General features: G+C 35.6%; 1 protein-coding gene across 1 annotated transcript; it reads left to right on the forward strand.

Moving 5' to 3' along the window:
• Window positions 1-27,791, forward strand: sh3yl1 (SH3 and SYLF domain containing 1). Its single transcript, XM_056266372.1, has 10 exons — window positions 1-135; window positions 7,309-7,419; window positions 8,441-8,554; window positions 9,170-9,234; window positions 12,139-12,251; window positions 15,792-15,920; window positions 16,064-16,214; window positions 18,834-18,906; window positions 19,133-19,195; window positions 27,261-27,791. Coding segments are annotated over exons 1-10 (1,014 nt in total). The 5' UTR covers window positions 1-134; the 3' UTR covers window positions 27,455-27,791.
• Window positions 27,792-27,909: the final 118 nt, after the last annotated feature.

A 27,909-nucleotide genomic window follows, 5' to 3' on the forward strand; every position in this document is an offset into this window, starting at 1 on the left:
GGTTGGGCAGGTGTATCGGAAGTGTTCACTATCACTTTTAACTTCTCTTACCTGCACCAGGTGTGGCTACATAAAAGTCAACTTAAACTTCGAGAAGTCCCCGAGCCTGGCGAATAAAGTCCGTTTTTGATAAAAGTAAGTAGAGAAGGTTTTTCATATTCCCTGAGATGAATCGGTAACCCAACGTGTACAGTAGCCTAATCGAGTCGGTTTATTGTGAAGTGGCATTTGTTTTGGTTTACTACTTTTCTAAGTAGCCTATGACATCTCTGCTATAGGCTAGATTAAACATAGCCTACCCAAAACATTTTCAGAGTAGCCTATTCATTCAAAGTCAAGGTAAGTAAATGTGATATGGAACATATTTGATTGTCCCATACAGGAAAACTGACAGAATATGTTAAAAAGAAAATCATTATGTTGAGTTTGACAAGACAGTATAATAACTGGTTCTGTTAGCCTAATTATATAGTGTAAAATATCATTACCAGCTGGTATTTATATGATATAAATACCAGCTGCATTATGACGTGCACTTTATTTGACGTCACTGCTGCCTGCCACACGTGATAGGCTGTCTGCGGTCTTGATTGACAAAAGCAATTCATTTAGCCCCTGTGGGAAAGTAGATATTAATTTCTCCACCTTGTAGCAGACAGCTTGACATGATCAGGAGTGTCCCTTCGACATTCCAGTAGCTTTGTTAACATCCATGATGAAAATTGTTGAATGTGTTTAAAAGCTTTAAGGCTATAATTATGAACAAATTATCACTATTAGGTTGAACTTGAGGGGTTTGTTGGAACCGGCTCCAGGTGTCCATCATACTTTGTGCCATTTTTTGACTTTATTTATTTCATTCTAGAACAACATTTCCGTCTTTATTGACATTTGCATTTGATTCGATCCCTTTAGCTAAAAAACAAAACAAAAAAACACTTATTATTTATTTTAAAGGGGTAAAACGCACTGAATGAAGATTCTTGAGCCTCGCTGATTAAGTTGTTTGTCTAAACTAAGTGTTAAAGCAACCTCCACTGTAAGTGTCAGTGACAGTCAGATGTTTGCGCTCTCTCTCTCAATGGATCAATGCTGCATCCGTAATTGTTCATTATATCCTCCAACTACAAATTAAGAGATAATTGCACTGTCCCAACATATTTGCATTTTTCATGCTTTATATTGCTATGTTAATCTGGGATTGACTAATTATCTGCGTAAGCGGTAATTATTTGTACAGTAGTAATCACAAAAATCATATTCTCATAGTTACGCTTGTCACCACAGCTGCATTTATTAGTTCACCCCCTCTCTATGACAGTCACAGCACAGGTTTTACATGAATGAGAAAATGAGTGGAAAACAACACCATCCACTATTACCTGGGGACAGTAATAAGCCTTACTAAGATGTCCCAAAGAAAAGCTTTGTTGGTACCGTTTCTTGTCAGATTTGGGGGACGATATAGGCCTATGCAATGCAAAGTTTACAGTATGCATTATTGTTCTCAAGTCTCTTGAGATAAATAAAAAGAACTGCATCAGTCCTGCAAATCCCCTTCCAGATGTTGTCAGTTCACAAAGTTCAGTGCTTTTTCTGTCGCAGACACATGTATTAAAGCCGTAGGCTTATAGAACAGAAAGAGGGTATTCTTGTATTAGACATAAATCAGAAAAAGACCCAAGGCTCACGTTATTCAGTGGCAGCTGACATTAGGGTCGGAAACAGTGCTTCAATTGCTCTTTAGCAGTGCTTTTCAAATGATTTTGCTTCAGGACCCGGATTTTACTTTGAGCATCATGCGTTGGTCCAGTACAGTACCAAAAGTGTTATTGTACAAGCTAAATTTTAATAAGTCCTTGAGATCAAACATGGACACTTACTTATATTGCCAAGACTTCCATAGGCCCACCAATATGCAAAGTTCTGTTTGTTTTGCAAATGTTCTCAGAAGCCAATAATTAACCCCAGTCTGTTTGTGTGGTAAACACAAACTATTTATCCTCACTCTAAATCAACCTGTATTTAGTATATTTGGGTTGCATTTTCTTTCACGTTGTGTAGTTTTGTTCATGGTTTTTGAGGATAAAGGCATGTCATGCAATCTGTTCATGTTGGGATCTGCTGATTTTGTCTAGCTTCTAACAAGTGACATGAATTCGGACCAAAATACTGTACATATATTAATTTTGCCATCTTAAATATGCATGATATAATATATGGTTAGTTGCATTTTATTATTTGCATTTAGCATGGCTCAAACGGATGGCCTACTGACCCAGGGCCTGTGTGAGAGGGTTTTGGTCCAGTTGAAGAAACACTTTTTCCCTTTTGGTTGCCCCTTTTGGGCTAGTGTTGTGTTGCAAAAAAAAAATTACATTCATTGATATTATAGATCCACTTTTTTGCCTTGAAAACTTAAACGTTTGGTTTTCTGTGATGGTTGTTATACCTATATGATGGTTTTGCTGGCTCAAATATTTTTTGTTTAAATCACAAAAAATACTTCTTATAGTCATGAAAGCATCATTATCATACTGTATGCATTGTTTTCCGGAAAAACTCTATTTCTGAATTTGCCAAATTAACGTGCATGTTTTCTTTTAGTGAACAAAAATAATTTTTAAATGTTTGGGGCCTGTATAATAAAAAAAAAAAAATGTTTTTGGAAACGTGCCTCACAAAGGCTGCATTTATTTGATAAAAAAACCCAGTAAAAATATAAATATTTAGATAATATGTTGTTACTCCAGTTCACTCTTCTTACAATGTTGTTTCTCCAGTCATACTCTACTCACATAATCCTTCAGAAATAATTCTTATGCAGATTTGGTGCTGACATTGCTTATTATTATGTTAAAAACAGTGTGCTGCTTAATATTTTTGTGAAAACCATGATACCTTTTTTCCAATATTTGTGATGAATAGAAAGCTCAAAAGAACATCATAAATGTCTTTGTTCTCACTTTTGATCAATTTAATGCACCCACGTTGAACATATTCATTTAATTTTTTTAAATCCGACCCCAAACTTTTGATCAGAATTGTAAATATCTCTCGAAAATGAGATCACTAATACACCTTTAACATTGTTTTGTTTTGTTTTGCTTGTAGCACACCTGATCCCTCAAAGCACCATTACGTTGCTCAGTGCGTACTAATCCTCTTTAAAACCACGTCATGAGATCAGGTTAGTCTGATGATTCAGACAAACATTCTTTTGTGAGGTGATTTGGCAGAATATCTGATAGATGAGATGCTATTTGACATAAGTTACTTACGTAGAAGTCTTTAGGTATCTCTTGAAAGCGCATAAAGTTTTATGTACGTTGATGGCAGTTCAGTAGAGCAATTTTTCCAGCGCATTACATCAACAGCTGTATGACAAACTAGAGAAGAATTTACAGCACACAGCTGTATAATACTAAAAGATCATGGGAGTGAAAGAGAATCATAGAGGTGTTACCAGCCACAGCCTGGCATTTACTGCTACAATGTATATATGTAATGAGAGATTATTACACAACAGCACTTTGTGAAAAATGACCAATTTGATGCTAGTTCTATGATCTTCATGCAGGTCTTACAAAGTTCAGGACTCCAGTTCACTTTCAGATATCTTGTGTCCCATTGTGTGTGCAGTTCTTTTCAAGATATGCTTCTTATAATAAATATGGTTTGTAGGCACTTTTTAATCGGTAAAAAACAAAACATGGTCACAACTTGGTCCTCCTTTTTTACTTTGGAAATAATCTGAAGCAACTGTGAATGACTTCTTTGTTAGTCATCTGCTTTTTCATGTGATGTCCTGAACTTAGGGTAGTTTTTATGTGAAGGCAAGATTTTTTTTTTTTTTTTTTTTTTGCTCATTCTTAAGGTTAGGAATATAAACAAACAAACTGTAACTTGTGTGCAACTCGTCCTGCATATTTATGCTAGGAATCTAAACGAGCCATAAAATGGATGTGAATAGATTTTTGACCCTTGTGTAAAAGTAGTATTATGATTGATAGTGGTGAGTTATTTAAAAAATAACCTTGAGTGATTCATTTGAGTGATGTCATCAATATCACTTTAACATTTAAAGAATGCCAAATTACAACAGTCCTTGTCAAACTGTTACTTTTTAGTTTTCATTTTTTTACTGCGTAAAAAAGGTACATTTCAGACAACATTTATCTTGAAAACAAGGGTAACTGGTAGAGCAACTAGTTACGAATCCCTCACATAAGAAAGCAAATCAATGTATATTTAAATTATCCTCAGATTTAATGCAAAAAAAACAAGAAGGGGGAGGAAGTCACAGAACCATCACAAATGCTTTATATAACAAACATTCTTCCAACCAAAATGTATTTGGTTCAATAGGGGTTATATATTTAAAGGAGAACTCCGGCGCAAAATGAACCTTTGGTCTAATTACACATTGTTACCTAGTCAACCGTTATCTGAGATTTGTTTTCATGATTATCGAATGTAAATAGTTTTATCTCTAAAAACAGTTTAGCCTATAAAGCTAGTATAACGCTAGTATATTGGGCATAGTGTAATGACAAATAAAAAACGCTTGTTAATACCACTAACAAGGCTCAAAATAGCCCCACACTAACACGGTAGCATAATGAGGGTCCCTACCTTCAAACTGAAGCATTGAGAACTTTGTCAGTGTCCAGACAGTTTAATAAGAAGATATTTAATACATACAGTCAACTTCGCGTATACAGGCAGGAGCCATACTTGAAATACAGTCTCTACCAGTCAATCTACAAACGCCGATCCAAGTGCGCTGGTGAGATGTGAACGAGCTATAAGTTGTGATAAGGTGAGCGCGAACAGCAGGCTTGGATCGGCGTTCGTAGATCGACTGGTAAAGGCTGTATTTCAAAGATGGCTCCTGCCTGTATACGCGAAGTTGACTGTATGTATTAAATATCTTCTTATTAAACTGTCTGGACACTGACAAAGTTCTCAATGCTTCGGTTTGAAGGTAGGGACCCTCATTATGCTACCGTGTTAGTGTGGGGCTATTTTGAGCCTTGTTAGTGGTATTAACAAGCGATTTTTATTTGTCAATGATCTATGCCCAATATACTAGCGTTATACTAGCTTTATAGGCTAAACTGTTTTTAGAGATAAAACTATTTACATTCGATAATCATGAAAACAAATCTCAGATAACGGTTGACTAGGTACCAATGTGTAATTAGACCAAAGGTTCATTTTGCGCCGGAGTTCTCCTTTAAGAATGTCTCGAGTAGCATTAGTTGGAAAGAACTGTCTAATTGGTGGGCGTCCTGGTATTACTATATTAAAATATTTAAGCAGGTGCATACAGGAGAATCGTCTTGTTGATGTGGCTGGTTTTCCAAGAATTCTTCAACTGAAAAGACTGCGTTGAAAGTGACGTTTTGCAAGTACCTCCCTGAGTAAACCACAGAAAGGGTGCACATGCCAGAAGCAACTCTTATTTGTTGCAAAAGGGTGCTTGATCACCCCAATATATCCAGTGATTCATCCATCAAAAATTAGTTAATAGAAAGTGATGGATTAATCTTTGTCGCAAAATGAGGGTGTGGTGGTATTTAAAAGGAATGCTTTTGTATTATACTTGTACATCGGGTACAGTTTTTTTTTTTTTTATAGATTCATATTATTCGAAATAACTTTAAAAATGTCATACTTGCATACACCCTTTTTAGATATATGTGTAATTTGTGATTCTTTTTTTTTTGGGACATAAAGGCGTTGAAAATAAATAATAAAAATGAATGCCTCTAACAAAGTTCTGTCATAAACCTCTAGATGGCGCAGGCTTATAGGTCCTAACCTTTACAGTCTATGGTCCTAAACTCAACCTGCTTGTAATCACATCATTATGTTCTATTCATACTTTGCAGTCACGTGACTGCCATGGATACCTGGCGGGCAACAAACGGGTATTTTCAACGTAGAGTCCTGTAGTTCCAGGTCTTATGGGTCTTTTAGTAGCTATCAAGTCTGTTAGCGAGCTAGCTGCATAACTATAGACTAGGAATAGGATTAACTCCAAGGTAACTAAATTGTGTAAAGCAGACAAGGTTTTTTAAGATAATCGAGCAGTAATAATTCCTCCGTAAATAATCTAGCTCTACTGTTGGGTCATCTCTGGTTCTCATTGAAAACCATAGATATCACAAACCTCAAAACACCAACTTTTGTATAGTAAAACTGGCGACGTCCTGGCAAGATCCTTGATTAGTTTACTGGGTTTCGTTGCTGGAGAACAACGTTCTCGCCCGCCAGCCAGTACTTGTGACGTCACGTGCAAAGTATGAATAGGGTGCTGCTGATTGGTTCCTGCTGTATCAGTAGCCAATGAGCTTGCGTGCTCAACCTTCAAATACATGGGTAGCGTTTTCCTTAGCACTGCAGCGCGCTTTCAGAAACCCTCCACCTTCCCCAGCTCCACCTGTATAGATCTGCTATGGGTAATTCATGGATGCTATATTGTACAGCAGAAGCATGTCTTACTTGCTCACAGCAGTGTGTTGTGTATGTATTTGCAGTAGCAAGTACCGCAGCAGGATAGCAGATCTATTCCGCCAAGACACTCGCTTGTATTCAAATGTTTTTTTTTTTTTTTTTTTTGATAGTTACATCACATTAGTCAGCATTTTAAATTATATTTTTAAGAGACTTTTCTTTTTCTTTATCTTGGACATTATTTTTTTTTTAACTTTGACCTGGTATCTTTCTATATGTTGGAACTCTACCAGCATCAGTGTCTCTGTGGCTTGTAAATGGGCTTGGATAAGATGTAATGAGTAACAACAAGAAGGAAAGGCAAATCTGACTCAGACAGTGACACATTTTTTTTGACCCAGTCATCAGCATGAATATTAACACACTAATCACTGACTGACTCTGGCTAATATAATTTGTGCAATTATCAATGAGGTGAGCAAAATAACTTGTTTGGTTATGTTGACATTTGATGTATTAATGAATAATTTACAGTTTGTCATATTAAAATGGAGAGAGACTTTATAATAGAGGGACATGCAATTGTGGTGATTTCATAGTCTGTCACCTTGAACAAGTGGTTAAATATTGCCCATAGCCTTTAAATAATTTTGGTATTTAAAACATAGTTCAGGTTCATAGTAACAGATGCCATGAGAGAGTCGTTTTACATAGTAGAATTGAAAGCATTCAGGAAGATGCAAAACATCCTACAAATTTTCTCTATAGACATTTGACGTTTCAGAATTTTGGAATGTGAAGGTGCAGAAGAAGATAAAATTATGTATCTTAATGTTTCTTTTACAGTGAATAACCCTATTCCTGCTAACCTAAAGTCTGAGGCCAAGAAGGCCGGCAAGATCCTTAGAGAGTTCACGGAAATATCCAACAGAATGGGACCTGACAAACTTATTCCAGGTAACTGTTGTGCTGCTGTCATAAACCAATTAGAAAACATGTATCTTTTAGTGATGGGGATTCATTAAATTAATCAAATTCAATTTTTCCCTTTTTTTCAATTGATAAAAATCTGACAACATAAGGATCAGTATCATATTTGTACCAACTTTTGTTTTTGGAAAACCTTGTGAAAAAGCACTGCAAGATTCATTAAAAAGAGTTACTCACCTTTTTTTATTGATTTATAATTGATGGATTGCTTGCAAATGTTCTGTTTAGGCCAATTTAATGTATAAATTATTACATTCATTGTTTAAAAAAAAAAAAAACATGAATTAGTTTAATCACTCCTTCCGACCCATATAGAAACCGAAAATTCTCTGGCCAGCAGCATGTGTCCAAATTTCAATCTTAACCGTTCTATTTCATCAGAAATGATCTTAAAACAGGGCTTTAAGTGTAAAATACCGAACTTGTCCTTTAAATTTAGTTAATTTTGAACAAAAAAGTTACATAGTGTACCTTTAATTTTAGTGAAATGTTTTAAAATGGTGTTGTGCCAAAATAAATGCCACTTTGATGTTTTGATATGTATATGCATTGACATTCATACTTGTTGAAGCCACGGTTAATTGTGCTTTAAGAGCGTAGGCTAATCCTGATGTAGTAATAGCACACATGCCAGACATGTAAGTGCTATTAACAGCCCAAAGTTAGCATTTCTGTTGACATATGTCATTTGTGTACAAGACTATAGCAGTCTTTCTACCGGTCCATTGCCAAGTATCTGTTCATGCATGTCTTCAGAAAGTGACATGAATGCAGTTCACTCAGTGACTTCTCCATATCTGTGCAACCTGTGCGAAAAAACACAATGCACCAATCAACTCTGCCTACCGGTTTCATCTTGCATTTGCACATTTATTCTATTTTTACATTTCAGTACTTGTGTCTAGATTCAGAACAGTTTTGCCTGCACAAGTCCAATTATAATATCTCCTATTCATTTATTTCTATCTTTTCCACAACCTGACACCAGCTCATGTCATTGCCAAGGCTCAGGGACTGGCCATCTTGTCAGTCTTCAAAGCAGGTTTCATGATCACTGCGAGGGGCGGCAGTGGGATAGTGATCGCAAGACTCGCTGATGGAAGTAAGTGGGTTTTATTGACGTCCATTCTGACATTTATTCTGAGTGTCAAATATATTTACACGTAGGCCTATATTTGCTTGGGGAGGTCAGGAGATTATATAGTTTGTGACATACTAGAGTACATGTTCAGATAAACTCTAAATCACAACTATTACGACAAAATAGACCAATTTGTGAAATGGGTTTTGGTGTAATTGATGTCTGGCAGCTGCCTTATAGCAACATTCTAAACTGAATAAACAAACATTTTGAGCTTCATTGACTTAAGTGTTTTTCTTGTTTTTACGCATTGAATTTTTACATTATTCAGAGACATTACAAGTTCAGAATTTTTATTTTGAGGATTGTAGTAATCATTATTTAAACTTTGGTAATAGCGATTATAATGGACAAAGGGTCCCACATTTGGGCACTATATATTTTAATAAAAAAATAATAATAAAGTTGAGGAAAGGCCATACTGGCAACTTTGTTTGTTAAAGTGACATGTATCAAGATTTAATCTGTTTCTACACACTTAAACATCTAAAAAGTTCTAGTATATCCCAAATTCAGTTTTTTGGTTTTCATTTTAATGTTAAATTGTGTAATTGTTTTCTGCGTTCTGTTATGAAGGATGGTCTGCTCCTTCAGCAATAGGCATCGCTGGACTCGGTGGAGGATTTGAAATTGGTCTGGAGGTACGTTTTTATTTGACACCAGACTCTCTAAAAGAACAACCAATTTCTTTAATTCAGGTACAAATAATGTTTTTGGCCAAATTGTCTAAAAATAACCAAAAAAGCTGTGAGAAGGTAATTTTTTATTACTTTAAAATTCCTCTTGGGTTCTTTAGTAGAACATCTGTGATTTTAAGTTTTGTTCTTTTTTTTTTAAACCAATAGAAAATGAATGATCATCAAAAAACATCTAAAGTTAGGTGTTGACAGGACTAAAGCTTATAACATGGTAAGCACCCTAGTAGTAGATACGAAAAGTTTCAGTCTCACAGATTTTGTGCTGAATCAGAGAGTCAGTAAAGTGTGCAAGAACAGTTGTGCAACATGTTTATTCATGTATTAGATGAACATCTTGGACTATACTATGCTGTATGCCTATGGATTAGGTTTTGTATGCAGACACTACTATAGATTCTTCATCAGGGTATAATTTGTAAATTACTTCTCATTCAATGTCATGCAAAAAAACATGTTTTCTTTCCATCGAGAATGTCTGAGTCATGCATAGACAAGAACATCAAGACGTTAAAATATTTGCCCTGTCTGACTTGGCTGTCTTGTTTTGTATTTCTTTTTCTTCCCATCATCCATCATCTGTCAATCATTTAGAATATTTAATTGTGAATAATCTTATAGGTTAGTTTTAATTATGAAGAAAACAAATTAATTTTCTTAAGTTAAAAGAAAACTAATTGATAGACCTTTGTGTGATAATTAACGTTAGCAACAACAAAAATAAATGATAAAACATAGCAACTGTCCCCACACTTTATGGACTTAATCTTGTAAAAAAAAAGAAAGGTTTTGCAAATGACTTTACTTTCGTCAAATATATCACCTGAGTTTGATTAATAATTAAATTACATGTACGGATGGTCTCACTATCATTTACTAATAATAAACAGGTGCCCCCCAAAATAATTGTTTTCTTTTTGTACACATTAAAGTCACATTAACAGTAAGTTTTCCCTGAATCTTGCAATGTGTTCTGTAAAAGCATGACCCATTATGAATTACTCATTACGACCTTTTCCCTAAACCAGATGTCAGCCTTTTGTCAGGAGCTATTATTAGCTCAAGTGCTGGCTTCATCATTTTTCAAAGCATAAAGTGGATCCTCATATCTCTGGCACAGGAAATCACTGTGCATGTGCCCAGCGAGGTCATTTGTCAGCATCAGGCAGAAGCTGCACTTTGTTTCCTGACCTTGGATTGCAGCTCGAATGAGTCATTTGTGTACCGAGCGCCTGTGCATCTTGACACTTTTGATTAATTTCTGGAGTAGCCTTCAGGCGCTGTGGTTAGCACTGCGGTCTCTGTCTCTCAGTATGTAGCAACACACCTGATAAGTAGCAAGGGAGTACAGGAAATATCGATTTTATCTTTAGGCATTAAAACCAGAGCATGTCTGAAACCCGTCCAAATCTTTCGACATCAACTAAAATTAAAAAAAGCTTAAAAACAATTGCTGAATATAGAGCAACTTTTTAATGTTTTGCTGGTGACAGAAGGAGTGCTTGTCAGAGTGATGTATAACATCACATGTGCATGATGGACACACTACTAACTAACATCACATGGTCTGGCGCTTAAAGAAACCTGAGCTGATTTGAATAAAGGGAGAGAGAAAATCATGAAAAGAGTGATGTCAGTTGTGAGATTAGAATAGGCAGTTCTGACTGAGTAATGAAATGTGTTTTAGGGCTGGTAGTATGAGATTCTGCTATATTGTTAGATTCTGCTATATCTATAGCACATCTGTGGCACGATTTAAAAAATTCTACAAGCAGAAATCACCACAGAGTTGATTAAATTATTTGATTATAATGACAGTCATTTCGTTTTTATATATATTCAGGTAAAGGCACACAGTATCTGAATTTTTTTTTGGTTTTAAATTCATAATGTATAAAGTTAAAATAAAATAGAAATAAAAAAATAAATAAAAAAAATTAAATTAAATTAAATGACATCCACCATGGTCAACTTTCAGTATAAGTAAAATTCTTATTGACTTATTCTTATACTGAGTTTTTGGTTTAAAATTCTAAATGTCTAAAGTTATAATTATATAAAAATAAAACAATCAGAAAATGTTACATTAAATTATAAAAAAAAATTTATTCTACAAGCGGAAAACACTACAAAATTGATTAAATTATTTGATTATAATGACAGTAATTTAGTTTTTATTTATATTTAAGTAAAGGCACAGTATTTTTTTTTTTTGGTTTAAAATACAGAATGCATAAAGTTAAAATAAAATATAGATACAATAATTCTTTATTCCAGACCCTTAGGTCCATATCACAAAGTAAAGAAACAGAAAGAAAATAATAACACACAAACTTGAGTTCCAGTGCTTCCAGAACCAGGAGAAATACCTTGTATCACTTAATGTAGGATAATTTAAGACCATTATGATTGTATTTCTCGAATCACCCAATCGACACATGAAATGACATATAATTCCTTAACACAGCGTGCAACGTAGGAACATCACTAGATACGAACATTTGGCTTGCACTTGTCAACCTTGGGAGTTTAAGCTAAATTCTTAATGCATCATTAAATGCCACCTGTAGCTTTTTCATTATAGCTTTACTATATATACACCACAGATGTGCCGTTTAAAATTAAAACAAAAAATCTGAAAAATTAAATGAACTTAAATTAAATTACAGATTTCTCTGAAATGACATCCCTTGGTCACCATTCACATTCAGTGTAGGTACAGTTCTTATTGACATCATTTTTATACTCATTTTTATTAAATTAAATTAAATTAAAAATACTTTTTTTGATAAACCGTCCATCTAATGCTTCACATAAAACATGACACATGTCCTCTTTTTTCATCTCCAGTCATCAGATTTTGTCATCATCTTGAATCAGAGGAGAGCTGTGGATGCTTTTAGTAAAGGAGGGAATCTTACACTTGGAGGAAACTGCACTGTGGCTGTTGGGCCTCTTGGCAGGTATGTGTGTTGATTTTACAGTGTAATACCCCATTCTGTTGCCAGGGGTCAGAATAACGCAGAGTGAAGGTATGGGCAAATGTCCACTGTTAGGCATCGGTGTCGTAATTTGACATGACACTTGACTTTTATTACTAAAGTGTTTTATTTTTTATCAGGATGCATCTGAAAAATCAAAGGTTATGGCTTAAGGAAGAAAGATTTGATTTATGTAAGGAAATTGATATTATGATTGTTTTTTTTATGTTAATGAAAGTGCTGCCAAAGCAATGTGGACAGGAATGAGAAAAGAGTTGTGCAGTCCTTGAGCGTTTGTGAGCTGCATTGTGTTCCATTTGTTTGTAAATCGAGCGTTGAAGTCCGTTTGCTTGGAGAAAGTTTTTAAAGTGTTTACATAGGCGATGGAAGGCTTTGACAGCATTTCTCTGAAGGTATAAATTAGCTGTAATATTTTTGAACTGTTGATTTAGTGCATTTACGGATAGCAATGAAAGAAAAGCTCTTGCTCTTACGGAAAATTACAAATAAAATCAACAGAATATAAAAGCTATCTATATCTTTATCACTTCACAAGGGACTCATTTTCTCTAATGACATGTTTATACAAAAAAATGTATACAGTTGTGAGCTGCCAGCTTAAGCTTTCACCTGCAACACAGTCATTCATAATTTGACAAGCATGAGCCTGTGTGGAAAATACTGTGAGAATTATAGATAATGAAGGGTGTCCATGCTGTACTTTGAGAGCCATTCAATAGTGCTAGTTTAAATGACAGCTGCATTGTTCTAAGGTGAATCAGTGATTTTACCTTTATTGACGGATTCTGCTGTGTTTGTGCTTGTTTGGAAAGTCCTTTTTTATTCTCGTTGCTTTAATCGTTGTTTATGGATCTCGCCAGAATAAAGCTGCAAGAAATATTATACTGAATGGTTGCCTGCTGCACTACAGTAGCTTTGAAAACTAGGACTGAAGATTCCACTTAATGTGGATGTGTTTGATTGTTTTTGGTTTGGATTAGATCAGGTTTGGATTTAGTTTGGCAGCAGTGACTGCAGGGTGTGCTCTTTTGAAATGAGTTATTCTTGGAATAGAACCTTCTTACCACCTACTAGGATATATTTTATATAAATGTCACATCTCATTCTTTTAATAAAATCAAGGTTTGCATCAAAATCAAGGTCTCTTTAGTTGGTGAACAATGAAACAGATATTTTATAAATATTTTAAAGGGGTCATATAAGAAAGACAACGTTTTAAATAAAAATGACTGTACTTTTCAGAGCTGAAAATCATCTCTTTGTTCTGCAAGATTAGTTTGTTGAAAGCTAGTTTAGCCATTCCAAAAATGTTCATGTCGAATCCTTATAGTAGGACTGGCCGATATGACCAACATCTTATATCACGATATATGAGTAATTTATTTCATGATAGCAATATATGTCACAATATAGTTATTTTTGCTTTAAATAAGGTTATGATATAAAAACATTTTGATACCACTGAAATGTCATAATTCTTATCACCATTTTCAATATCATTTAAAAAACTAATACTAGCCTAAAAAAACTCTCAAGCTTACTGAAGACAAATAAGTGATAAATTAAATAGACCTACGCACTAGGAATAAACACACTAGTACATAAAATGTATAAAATAATCAAAAGTATAAAAAAAAACAATGCATACTCTTTACAGCGGCTTTGTGTGCGCACATCTCTCAGACAGCGCTGAGAAACCAGACAGTGCATATGTTTTCTAAAATGAGTCCTCTTTTGCTGCTAATTCGCCTTTGGCTAAGCCACACCCTAGAATGTAGATTGACCAATCACAGCGCAGCCAAGAACGCGCTCCCACAGAGGTCCGACACTTTTTCACAGCGCTCCATTGCCTTTAACACAGGCGTCTCATGTTTTTGGTCTCAGCAGACTATTACCATCGTAATTTTATGAAAAATATGGTTAAAGGTTGTGCCTGGGGCATTTGTAACACAGATACGCGTTACCCAGAGAGGTTGGAGGGGGGTGTGCGTTTTTTTCCCTTCCCAAAACCGAAGTCAAATCCTGACAAGTGTCGTCTAGCACACGCTGCTAATAAATACAACGTTATACTCGCGTAGTCCGTTTGCTTCGTAATAACGATTATAGAAGTGAATAGAGACCTATGCCTCCGTCTCGATTAGTAGGATATGCGGTGGTTCATTTTTTGACTGTGACCGGTATGCTTTTGCCTCTATTTGGATGCCTTGTTGTTCCTTGCGTTTCACCTGTATGTCATGAACGTATGGCTTCGAACGTATATTGCAGCCCCTTTTGACTACTTCTATCGGACACTTTATTTGCTGCTTTATAAAAGTTTGATAAAATTTCAGCAGGAAGAGCTGTCACAGCATAAGCCATGTTGATACCAGAGCCCCAGATGAAGTTTGTTTGTCGGACGTAGCAACAGTAACTAAGGGGGGCGGGGCTTAGCCAAAGGCGAATTGCGCTTCAACGGTTTAAAATCACTTGTTTTTAAACCGCAATGCTTAAAAATGCATGTAAACGGGAGAACCACAAAATCACATGTTTGGAAAGAATTTTGTTGGAAATGTCTATCTCGTTTCTTCATAACACCTTGTCAAAGCGCTCATTTTGCACAGGGAAGTCCTGAGTGTTGGAGAAAGTGTGGTTGTCAGGAGGCGCATCACTATCATGTGTTCTGGGACTGTTTGGTGATTCAAAAATACTGGTTTGAAATCAACAAAGCGCTGCAAATTGTATTTGATGTCCCCATCCTACTGGATTTCAGAACTATGTACCTGGGCCTTAAAACTCCTGCCATGGACACAGCCAATGGATATCTCTGGAGTATACTCCTGGCTGCAGGGAAAAAGGCCATTACAAAAAAATGGATGACTCAAACTGCTCCGACAATCAAGGAATGGGTAGACCTTGTTATGAACATAAGGAAAATGGAAAAAATCACATTCGGACTACATTTACAACTGGACAAATTTGAAAGACTTTGGAATAAGTGGGATACATATACTACTGATTTACTTCTGTCTTAATACTCTGTTGATACGTTGTTCTTGCTCTCTGGTCATGTTTTGTTTTGTTCTGTTTTGTAAAAAAAAAAAAAAAAAAATGCATGTAAACAATAAGCTTTCGTAACAGCGACAGAGACTATGACAAATTTCAACCAGTATATCAACCACCCCTACCTTATAACATTAATAAATGACTGTCCAAACTGAGTTCTTGTATGCGTCTTCTTGCGCTTGAAAGCACAAATACACACAAAATTGTCAAAATATCCTCACATTAGCCCCTAAAGTTTTGAATGGTTAAGTTTAAAAACATAAAAACATGTAAAGTATAAAAGAAAAACAGACCCTATTAAGACATGATCGTATGCCTGAGTCTGCATTACTCTCAACAAATCCCAGTGATTATTACTCTTAGTGTAGTTTCATCCTCCCATTCGATTCCACTATTATCCTTGACTGTGTAGTGTTTATTCCTTGCATATAAACAAGTCTGACTGAGCATATTTGACAGGAATTTGGAGGCAGATGTGGCGTTTCGCAGTACAGCGGCTGTCTACTCGTACTGCAAATCTCGTGGCCTTTACGCTGGAGTGTCTCTCGTCGGTTCTTACCTCATTGAGCGCAAAGAAACCAACCGAAAGTAAGCACATGTCATAGGTTAAAGAGTTTAAATGTTGAAATAAAGCCCTCAGGCTCTGATGTTACCTCACATTTTGACCTACTTTGTGTTTTCATTGTTATACTGTAGTTTCAATATCTTATGTGTTCCTTACTTTTGAATAGGTTCTATGGCCAAGACATTCGTGCTTCTGCTATTCTCAATGGAGATGTGGAACCCCCACCTGAAGCATTTGATTTGTACACCATTTTGCAGGACTACACAGAGAAGTACACCACCGACTGGCAGAACAAACACATGCAAGCTTCAAGCAAGGTTACTTTCTGTGCACTACTGCACCATGTTGGCCCCAAACTAAAGCTGGCCGAGCTTCAAGCTACTCATAATTTGAAAGTAGTTTAAGTACAATCCTCCTGCTCTTTTGAAAAAGTAGTTAGCTAGACTATATGTATATGTAATATATGTAAATATAAAATAATGTAAAATATAGATTTCTGATGATTTTTGGTTTAATCAAAGCTGTACTTTTCTGACTCGATGAGAGTTTTGAATGGATGAACAAGCAGGGCTATCAGGGTGATAGCATCAAACTTGAACAGATGCATTAATAACAAATACACCATCAACAACAACAAAATTAGTGATGAAGTAGCATTTAACTAAATATTTCACTGTAACTAAATATGTTAAATGCAGGACAGGGACTCGAAACTGTGAATTGGTTGTGAATAGTTTGTTATTATTTAAATTGATCATTTACATGAACTGTGTCTGAACAAACTGATTCACTAGAGTGAATCAGACTAGATGAATCACAAGAATGACTGTAGAGCTGAAAGAGATCTCTTATCAGATTTAGAGGAATTGTTGACATATTGAATTCTTTTTTTTTCTTTATTAAGAATCTTATGTGCAGCAATATAGCTAGGGATTTAATGAAAAAAATATTGAAATAGCACTGTTGAAATAGTCTTACAGGATTGATACACTTCTCATTTGTATCACCAGGGGCCTCATGTATCAACACTGCGTACGCACAAAAACACGGCGTACGTCAGCTTTCACGTTCACGGCCAGATGTACTAACAGTGAAATTAACGTAAGAATGTGCGTTCCTCCAAGTAAACTTCATGTCTGGCGTACGTATATTTGTCGTGATTTTTGTCTGTTGGCGACTCATAGAGGCAATAAAGTGAAGTGGCAAACATTACACTACGAATTGTTCTATCGCACCACCAGCTGTCAGATATTGCTTATAATTTGTAATTGATAAATTATTTGACTTATTATTGTCACACGAGTTTTATTAAAATATTATATTATGCAATTAAGTAAGAACATATATAAAGCATGTCCAAATTGATACAACCCGTCTAGCAATGGCAGCGTTGGCTTAACTAGGAATAAAAAATAAACTTCATTAATTCTGTCAGTAAAGATAAAAAAAGAAAGTAATATATTTTTATTCAGCAAGGACACATTGAATGTGTTTAAAAGTGAGAGTAAATGCATTTATAATGTTACAAAAGATTATAAGATTTCTATATCTGTTTGATTTAAGTTTTTATTCATTAAAGAATCCTGAAAATACTATATCACGGTTTCCACGAAAATATGAAGCAGAAGCACACCTGTTTTCAACACTGATAATACTCAAAAATGTTTCTTGATCATCAAATCATCATATTAGAATGATTTCTGAAGGATCATGTGACACTGAAGACTGGAGAAATGATGCTGAAAATTCAGCTTTGATCACAGGAATAAATTACACTTTACTATATATTCACATAGAAGACATTTTCAGTGCAATTTCGTTTCTTGCTTTAGCCATGTTCTTGCAGGTTTCTTTTGCTAAATTGGACTAATTAACATATTAAAATTATTTTTTATTGGGGGAGGAGACTGGGTGGGGCGTTGTGCTCGTGCATGTGCACTCAATTTTACGTTAATTGGGATGTACAAAGAGAATATGCGTGGGATCCTTCGTACGCAGAGATTCATACATCTGCTTTTTTTTGTGCGTACGCACATTTACAGCTTTGTCCGTACGCAATGTTTTAGTATGAATTCAACGCAAGTCTTTGTACATGAGGCCCCAGATTAGCAACAAAATAAATATTCCTCACCCCTTCAGCTACTCTTTAGCTCTGTTTAAATTGCCCGTGTGATTTGTCTTTGCATGCTGAAACATCACATTAATTTGACTGACAACATCACTCATTTGAAGGGTTAAGTAACTTTAATCTCTCTTACTTGATGGGATTTAAAGTCACACTATTTTCCACTGACTCAAGGTTTTTTTTTTTTTTTTTTTTTAAATGAACACATTTTTTGACTCATTTTGTTCATTTGAGTCATGCACACAGGAATCCCTCTAGTTCAACCCCTTAAACAATAAAGTACAATTTATTTTCACAAGTATGCAGTAGTTCTGTGAGTTTGGAATGAAGAAATGAAGAAATTACTCCTACATAAAGCATGAGAAATATAATCTGCTTACAAAGTCTTTCAACACATTAGAAGGTGGTTGTAAGCTTCATTTGATGGCTACTATAAATCAGACATCTATAAAACCCTGTAGATGACAGTTATATAGGCTTTCCACTTGACACTTCATTTTGGTCACTGGGGTTATGTGGGGGAAAAAACAGTGGTCTTATGAAATCAGGTTTAAACAACCCATTTGATTCCCTGTCATAGTAATTAGTTTTATAAGTTGGAATGAATCAAAATCAATAGGTCTGTGAATGGCACAATAGTATTACACTATTAGAAATTCAGTGAATATTCAGTTGCTTGTATACTTTAATCCAATTAATATTTAAGGTGTGAACTGTCCTTGCATACTGATTGTGCCAGTCTCTGTTTATCAAGTTCAATGGGTGAGAGACAAGCCTGTTGATGTATATTCGGGTGTCTCTGTTTTCACAGATGAGTTCAGCACCATCTAGACCAAGGCCTCCCACACAGAGAGCTGCCTCCTCTTACACACCCAGGACTCAAGGTAAGACCCGAGTGACCCCTCAGATCCGCACGCATTTCATCTTTCAGAGTAGAAATATGGTGACTGACTGAACTCGCATAGGTCTAAAAAACTTTTTTCATATGTTTTCTGGGGTTGTTGTAAAATTAGAACGAAGTTGCCATCTCCTTGCCTCTGATTCTGGGTGACTCTTTTATGGTTATGTTGATTAAAAACTATATTTATAACTATACCTATATTTTCACAGCTCCTGCATTTGTGAAGCCAGTTCTTTATCCGAGCTTAGACAGCTGGGATGATGAAAGCTCAGGTGAGTGCTTTTATTTTATATTTATATTAACATTGAGGGCTATGTTAGTGCCTAAGAAAATATCATTCAAAAGGTTTTGTGTATTTCTGTTAACACAAGCTTCTCACACAGATAATATAACCATTTTTCCCTACTTAAGTAAAATTATGCTTATTGTTAAAAAAAATCACTTCACACCTGTGACTATGGTAATAAACTGACAGAAGAGGATTTGACTGTTTTGTAGCCCACCCTGCTTGTTCAAGCATATTGTCAAGCAGAATATCCGAACAAAAGGGATTATTCCTTCCGTGTATGATGAGGTTAATCAGACACTTTTTAAAACAACAAGAAATACCTGTGAGAATAAAGATGACAATGTGGTCATGCATTTCATTCGACACTGATAAATTATAAAGTGGATTAAAACCACTAGATTAGCAACGGCTAATTAAATTGCCGAAATGCACGAGAAGAAACACCCAGTGCTGTGTGAGATCCTTTCATTAATCAGCTCAGCCTGTGGAGGATGATTTGTGTTGTCGTCAATTCAACGCCACTAACATTCTCATTTATTTTCATTAGGTTCCTAAAGGCCCGTGTTTAAAGTTGAATTATAGGGATTAGAATAAAAAAACGCGACGGAGTGGCTTTGCCTGGCCTGTTTCGAAGAAAACCACTCAGACTGGCTGGGAAGATTTCGAAAGAAGCCATGAACTGTTGACTGGCCATTTTTCCCATCTTCCTTTATTCAGGAAGGGCCTCGGTGCTCTTTGCCATGTCACAAGTCAGCTATGCAGCAAACGCATTCTTTCCCACAGTGAGATGACATTTTCATCCATGAGGGGAGATATTTTAAAGGCCACTAGCTAATAGATAATGTGTGTGGATTCAGGACTGGTGGATTCAGACCCGAGCATCAAAACATTTGGCAGCCTCCCTGTCCTTTAAATAGGACAAACTTGGAGGAGATGCTGTCCTAAATCACCACAAGTCCTAAAGGCTACTTTATTGCTAACAGTGCATTTTATTCCCAACGAAACTGCAGACGAATACTTGTGCCAATCTTTAGTACACAAGTATAAAAGACCGCAATGATTGATCATGAAAACATTATAATGCTAACATTTACACAGTGATTTTAAGTCCAGGACAGCCAACAACAGCACTCAACACTCAAGGGAGATTATAGTGTGTTCTGCTCATAAAGGACAACTGAAAGGAAGCAAATGCTGCAGTCTTAAGAAAACAGCTAGATGCAACGCACCAGTAACTTGTTTTTTTAAACTATTGATTAAAATAAGTTGCTCGTAACCCTTCTGAAAAGGCATCTTAAACCAGCCTAAGTTGGTTTTGTGATCTTAGTTGGTCTTCCAGCCTTGTCAGCATGGTGTGTTTGCTGATTTTAGAGGGACACTTTTCAGTTGATCAGGCCAGAGAAAACCATCTTAAACAAACACAGTCTAAAGGCTGGAATACTCTGTGACTTTTGCTCTAATTTACAGTCTGTCCAAGTCAGACACTAGTTGCCGAAAGATTTTGGGCATTGGGAGTTGACAGATTTCACATAAAATCATGTAGTGTAGGATGAGCACAGACTCTATTTTTTAAGCTTCAGACTTTGATTTCTTCCAGTCAGAGGATATCAAACATGTTTGATATTTTGAGCCGATTTCTAGAGCATATATTGTGGTAAAGTATCAAATCTTTGGTCGTAGCGCTGAATATTCAGATTCTTTGTGGGCTAGAACTGAAATATACTAGTGTTTCTGTCCATTGTGAGCATAAGCAAGCTGGAGGGAAAACAGCTTTTGTTCCTGAATGTGATTGTTACTGTTCTGTCCTCTTTAAGTCCTTTATGGTCAGAAGAAACAAGAGTGCCATCAGAACGTTGCACATCTCTTCGAGAAGTGCATGTCGAGAGGTTGTGTTTGCTTCTGGTGTCCCTAACTTGCGCAACTGCAGTTCATTCAGTGTGAGCGAATCACGTTATGAGAGAGGGCGATCAAGCGTGCTAAGGCTAATATAAACTAAAGACGCATTCTGGTCGTAGATAAATGACGTGGGGTTTGTTGTCCCAGGTAAAGTTGTTCTTGAACGCATGGATGCCAACAGTCAAACATATCTGCTTTGCCACTAAAAAAAAAAAAAGCTGGCTGTACATTTGCATCCCTTCTAATAACATAAATGAGTGATACTTTATTCACCTACACATTGATTCAGACAATAATTCCTTGTTGAAGTGCACGCAAGTCGACTCATTGAAAAGTTCTAAAATTAGATTGAAAGAACTAAATTATTATGTGCATTTTAGTATTATCTCCACTTCTCTCACGCATACATCAGCCTGAGAATGATTAGCTGACATCCCTCATTTCCTGTATTTACTCTTTAATTCATTTAGGTGCTATTATGGTGCATCTGTTCGGTTATTTTTAACTGTTGATTCAGATGTGTAAATGAAGGTAATTGTTTGAAATGTGCACGTGCCTCAGCATGATCCAGACAGTTAGAGACTGCTGTAGACAAGGTTTCATTGTTCGCATCTCCTTCAGCTGGGAAAAGGAGTCCAATTTCCTGCTGTGATGGTTAATTACTGGATTTTGTTAAATTACATGTTAATATTCTACTGGTTGATAACAGTCATTCTAAATCAACACATACCTGGCATCCTAAATTATGATTTCGATTGTCAACTGCACAAGACACTAAACCATCAGCCAACAGCAATCCTTTGGCCAGAGGAGGATCATGTATAAGCGAGCCAGATGAGTTGTACAAGGAATAGATACTGTTAGCCAACAACTTGATGTGTCTTTCAACAGTCAGTTGTCATTGCTTAATTCAGGATAAGTAGACAGGTACACCTGTTGTATGTCAAAGCACGACTTGACTTCATCAAAATCAGGACAACAGATGTCTCCCGTTTATTTTGCTAACTTTTATTTTTCTACAGCAAAACCGTACAGAACAATACAAATGCAGAGCGTAAAAAGCGTTTTATTATGGATCAATTGTGCCGGTTAAAGTGAACAGTCACCAAACGAAATTCAAAAATAGTGATTGTTTTTAAAGTTTCCCAAATCCTCCTGCGCTCTACTATTGGTCAAACAAACATATCCCCTCCCGTAGACTTCTGCGATTGGTTGAGCCGGTGTTGCTTACTTTTGAAATTGCCTCAGAGGCTCAGTGTTTTCACTTTTCAGTGGATCATTATCATTTACACAGCCTCATACCTTCCTTTGTGTTCCACAGAAGAAAGAAAGTCATAAAGATTTGGTTGTGATTTTTATTGTTCTGTGAAACACCAAATATATATATATATATATATGTATATTAAAATTGTCCATAGAATAAATGTCATTGGGGTCCATTGTTCTTTTGGACCCCATTGACTTTCATTGCATGGACTGCGTTCCACACAGACATCTCAACTCTTCCGGGAGTCTCCCACATGGTGGGACGCTACTTCCCGTAAAAGAATTTTTGGAATGTTTAAAAAGACATTTTTGGGTGAACTATCCCATTAAACTTAACATTGGGGAAAACACTTTTAATGAAATGGTTTGGAGGGAATGACTTTTGATTTGATATGTGTTCTGTCCACTTTTATAGAAGTTGCAGATGTGTTATTAGAAAGACTTCATCATGATATGATAAAACTGACTACAGTCTTTGAGATTATCATCGCTTTAAGATGAGTCAAAGAGATACTTATCTGTATTGTTACAAGCTGAAAAAAGGTCTCTGGGTGTGTGTTGACATTGCTTGTTATTTTACTGGCAGACATTTCTCTCCCCCTAATTATCATGATATCATTTGTGAAAAATGAGACCGGGAAAACTCTCACTCCTCACCGTTTCATTAACACTCCTTGCCCTCCAGATCATTAAAGCTGTAAATAATACAGTCATTTAGATGGATCCCTGGCCTTAGGAAAAGGTGGTTATAGAGCCACCCTGATTTCTAAAGACTCTTTTGTCTATAAAGGGATAATGTTTTATGAGGTTTTGATTTGTTGAGTGTAATGGCACGTTGAGCAGCTGTTATACGGGTTTCTCTGAATAATCCTGCTTTCCCGTTTCCTTTGGAATGAGAAGTGAATCCAGGTTGTCAATTAGCTCTTGTGCATTCCACCATAAGGTGCCAGCGATTATCTATGGTTACATCAATTGGATTTGGTCACCCTGTCCCTGATGGGGCTTAGCCCACGCTCCAATCTGAGATTTAGCAGCGAAGAGGAGAAACGGCAGGCCCTCTTCCCTGTCATGAGCTGTCACTTTTTCAGATATTGCGTGTGCAAGTAGAAAACCGCATAGCTCAAATGTCACCACTCTGCCAAAATACACAGCCCTTCCAGATCTGAAGAAACTCTCTGGATTGTATTGCTGTCTTACTCCCTGCTTGTCATGTCTTGCACTTGTGGTTGTGGGAATGAACATTATGTCGAATGGATGCAGTTATTTTAGGATACAAGTCAAAAGCGTTTAGTGTGAAAAACGGCTCGACTGAAGCTTTTGGCTATGCCCGAGGTTTATTTGGAGTCAGGAGATTTCAGAGCAGGTGCCAACGGTATGAAACCACATTCCACCTCTGTCTGATTCCCTGCTCCTCTCTTATGTCTCCACTCCTGAAAACCCCTCGCCACCAGTTTTCCCCCATTCTCCGGGTTCGTACTCCAGTTCGCATTCTTCGGTGGCACTTGATTAATGTTGGATGCCAATCTGCTTATATTGACACAAATGAAAAAGAGTCTAAAACCACATTGGAAATCTGGGATTCAAAATTTGTTTTGAACATAAAAAATAAGGCAGGAAGGTTTAGTTAATTCAAAAGTGTTAAACAAAAAAGAGTACCTGAAAACCATACTTGAGAAAAAGTACAGATACCTTAAACCCCTTAAGTGTCACGGGCCCACCGATGGGCCCAAATCCTTTACATTTTTAAAACAGTAATATCCTATACTAAACCTAAACTAATCTTGACAAACTATATATCATTTGAAAGCTTACAATCTCTAGTTTCCATATTTGGTGATTGATTTTCAAAATAAATTACAGAGGAGCCGTAATTTATCAATTTGCAACAATAATATTTTCATACTCTTAGACCTTTATTTTGAAATAGTGATGAACATGAAAAATCATGAAAGAAGGGTAGAAACCTCAGTTTGTTTTCATGCCAAGAGTTCAAAAGATAGCATCCATTCAATTATTTTTTAAAAAAAGGTCTGATTTTTTTTTTTTATATAAAGAAAAAAATTATATGATGTGGCAGGAAGCTAAAACGCACATGCGTGTTCTTTTTATGTTTCTTAGAGGTTGAAATCATATCAAAATCTGCCAAACTTCTCATATTACTTCTGAATAGGATGTCTACTTCATAAATTGTATGAAAATTGTGGAAATAATGGTTCATATCACTCAAAACACATATGGAAATGGAGGCGCCCTTATATGGGCAGTAATGGAGTCTGCTTGTCATCTAGTGAAAAAGTTTGGTACTGCGCCCAAACAAAATCTTACTGAAAGCTCATTTTTTGAGATATCAACCTAAAATTTGAAACACAACTTGTTCAGATTTTTGGCTTTGATTTTTTTGCAGTTTTAGAGTCGCCCAGGTTTTGAAAATATATATATTTTATATAAAATATGAATAATAAAATTTTTTACATTGTACATTTTCATAAACTCAAACTTCTATAAATTTTTTCTGTTTCACTTTCTTAATTTATTTCACTTCTACAAAAATCTGCCAAATGTCTTCTTTAAAACAAGACCAATCTTACGTCTATATTCCAAAGCATTCTTGAATTACAACCATTTAAGTTCGAAATGTGCATTTTCATGTATATTCAAAAAAAGGGGGGTGACACTTAAAGGGAAAGCGAAAATGACAATTTAAAGTCACAAGTCACCAATTCCAATATGACGAGTAAAAGTCTTAAACTATCTGATTTTAAGTAACAGTACTTAAGTATTTTACTGTACTGAATGTGGGCTCAACTAGTCATCAACACCTAAGATACATCTCTTTTGTAGCAGAAATAAACTGCTGCAGAAAAAGTTAGGTGCCATGCGAAATGTAACGAGTAATTGCATTACTCATCACAAATGTATTAGTGTAGTAGTGTACATATACTTATTCAAAAATGTAGTCAAGTAGAGAGTAAAAGTTGCTAATATCTTTGATGCTCAAGTATCTTTTTGGCTTCTTTGTACATTACATTTACATAAATTACATTTACTCAGATACTTTACATCGTTAAGGCATCAAATAAAGGAAACATAGTTGTGATGTAAGGGATGTAGCGACAGATATTTTTTTTGTACATCAGAGTGGAACGGATTATCGTAAAGAATAAAAAATGTATTGTTCTGTGAAATATATATATATAAATTGTCCATAGAATAAAAGTCATTGGGGTCCATTGTTGTTTTGGACCCTATTGATTGACTTTCATTGTATGGACTGTGTTCCACAGCATGTTTCAGACATCCCACCTCTTCCAGGAGTCGGATGGAGGCAGATCTGAATGCAAGCTTGCAGACGATTTGTAAAAAAAAAAATCTTTTTTTTTAAAGGCCAGGGTTTATGGGAACGATGGCCATTGTAGAGGTTTGCATATGTCCTTCATTTCCCTGGAAGATCGAATTATGACTTTTTAATTACAAATGATGAGGTATATAAATTATACAAATTAAACATGCACAAATGAATTGTTAACATTAACATACATTTATAAAATAGGGTGAATTTTTATTTCATGCCAACTTTAAGATTCTGCTAAAATTTCTAAGTCACTAATCAAAGGTCATCTTTTGGACACTGTTTAACCAGACATCAAGAGTATAGGCTAAAGTGTTTCGCAATTTGGTTAAAAATGTATTGTATGTATCGAAAGAATAACATCGATTACTGTAAATCTTTCATTTATTCCAGCTTGATGTGTTAAATCACATAGTCAAGAGTTTCAGTAATTGAAGGTTCACGCTTGCTGTTTGTTAACCTGACAGCAGAAATGATTGCAGTTGTTTATATCTTAACATGTTGATAGACAGATAAAGAAAGGGGTTTTGCCCCTGGCTGACAGATACTATCTGCAGATGTTAATACTGTTGCACACCACCATCTATTAGAGTTGGAAAGTTTTGTGGTGTTTAAAGTGTGTGTGAGAGAGAGTGTGCCAATTAACTGAACCAAAGTGCGCTAAACTGTTTTAATAGGAACACATGCTGCTCTCTAGTGTTGACCGTTTGCTATTACAATTTCATACATTATAGGCAAGTTTTTAATATCATACAAATTCATGATTATGTTAATACATGTCACTCTAAGCATGTGACATGCTTAAAGGTGACATTATATTAACATAATCATGAGTAAATATGTATGATATTAAAAACTTGCCTATAATGTAAATTGCATGTGCAACATTTATACATTTACATTTAATAATTTATCAAGCTGACTTACAAATAAGGAAAAGCACATTAAATGCACCATACAGTTTAATTCAATAGCCCTAGTCATAATACATATTGTTCCAAAGCAGTGCTGGAATACCATTCAGGATCAATTTTAAATAAATTCAAAATAATTTCAACATAGAATTACAAATGTTAATATTACAAAATATAAAGTTTACATATAATCAAAATTTGAGAACACAAACATGTTAATACAAAAGTAGAACTTTTAAATGTATGTATGTATTAATAGTTTCATTTTAATCAGTTCATGAATATGTTTTACTAAATATTTTATTGTTTTTAATCATTTGGGAATAATATATTATGCTTTAAGTAGCCTTCATGCTGATGGCTGTAATTAGAATTACAATTTAAAAATGCTACAATAACAAAACAAAAAAACAAAAAAAAATTAAATTAGGATTTATATCTGTATTTGTTCATGAATATGTTTTACTAAATGTTTAATGTCTTTAATAACGAGGAATTAGTTTGAGAATCATGTTTTATATTATTACATTTAATAAATTGGCTTTTACACTGATTTGTAATTGATTCGTATTTCAAATCCTGCAATTAAGCAGACGATGAGGATTCCTCTGTTTGTGTTCTAGGTCAAGCATCAGGCGGCGCTCTAGTGGTCACAGCTGTGCATCCGTTCAGCGGCCAGCAGCCCGGGGATCTGAGCTTTGCTGCCGGAGACCGCATCACTGTTATCACCAAAACGGAGTCCCAGTACGACTGGTGGGAGGGAGAACTACGAGGGAAGGTTGGGATCTTCCCTGCCAATTTTGTGTCCTATAGCTGAAGTACTTCAGATGCCCAAGTAAAGCTCAAATGGATGACAAATGATGTCTGGCATTGGCGGGGCCTTTTCTTTTGCACAGTTTGAAATGAAGTTTATGAAGGTTGTGTATATTTTTAGGAGCTCTAGATGTCAGTGTTCCTCTCACGGGTTGTATGAAGGATAACGGGTGTTTTTTAATGTTCCTGCCATAGGTGAATTATTATTTAATTTCTTCCCCCATTTTTTTGTTCCGTTTGATTAATGGTATGTGGGTTGACTAGTAAAACGTTCCTTTTTTTTAGATTTATATTTTTAATCATGTTATAGTCTAAGATTGCATTGGAATACAATTATGCTGTTTTATTTTAAGTGGAGTTGCTCCAGGTATTTGAAACATGATAGCACAATGGTTTGCCATCGGCAAAAACACAACTGCATGTCGTGCCATTTTTTTCTCTGATAACAAAAGTGAACAG

Source organism: Rhinichthys klamathensis, unplaced genomic scaffold, assembly GCF_029890125.1.
Source record: "Rhinichthys klamathensis goyatoka isolate OS25496 unplaced genomic scaffold, OSU_Roscu_1.1 h1tg000247l_1, whole genome shotgun sequence".
Classification (NCBI taxonomy): Eukaryota; Metazoa; Chordata; class Actinopteri; order Cypriniformes; family Leuciscidae; genus Rhinichthys; species Rhinichthys klamathensis.

Bases quoted from the DNA above. Each gene is read 5' to 3' on its own strand.
- sh3yl1 (XM_056266372.1), top strand. The intron at 7,420-8,440 runs GTAACTGTTGTG...ACCTGACACCAG, and splicing joins ACCTGACAAACTTATTCCAG to CTCATGTCATTGCCAAGGCT. The intron at 12,252-15,791 runs GTATGTGTGTTG...CATATTTGACAG, and splicing joins GCTGTTGGGCCTCTTGGCAG to GAATTTGGAGGCAGATGTGG.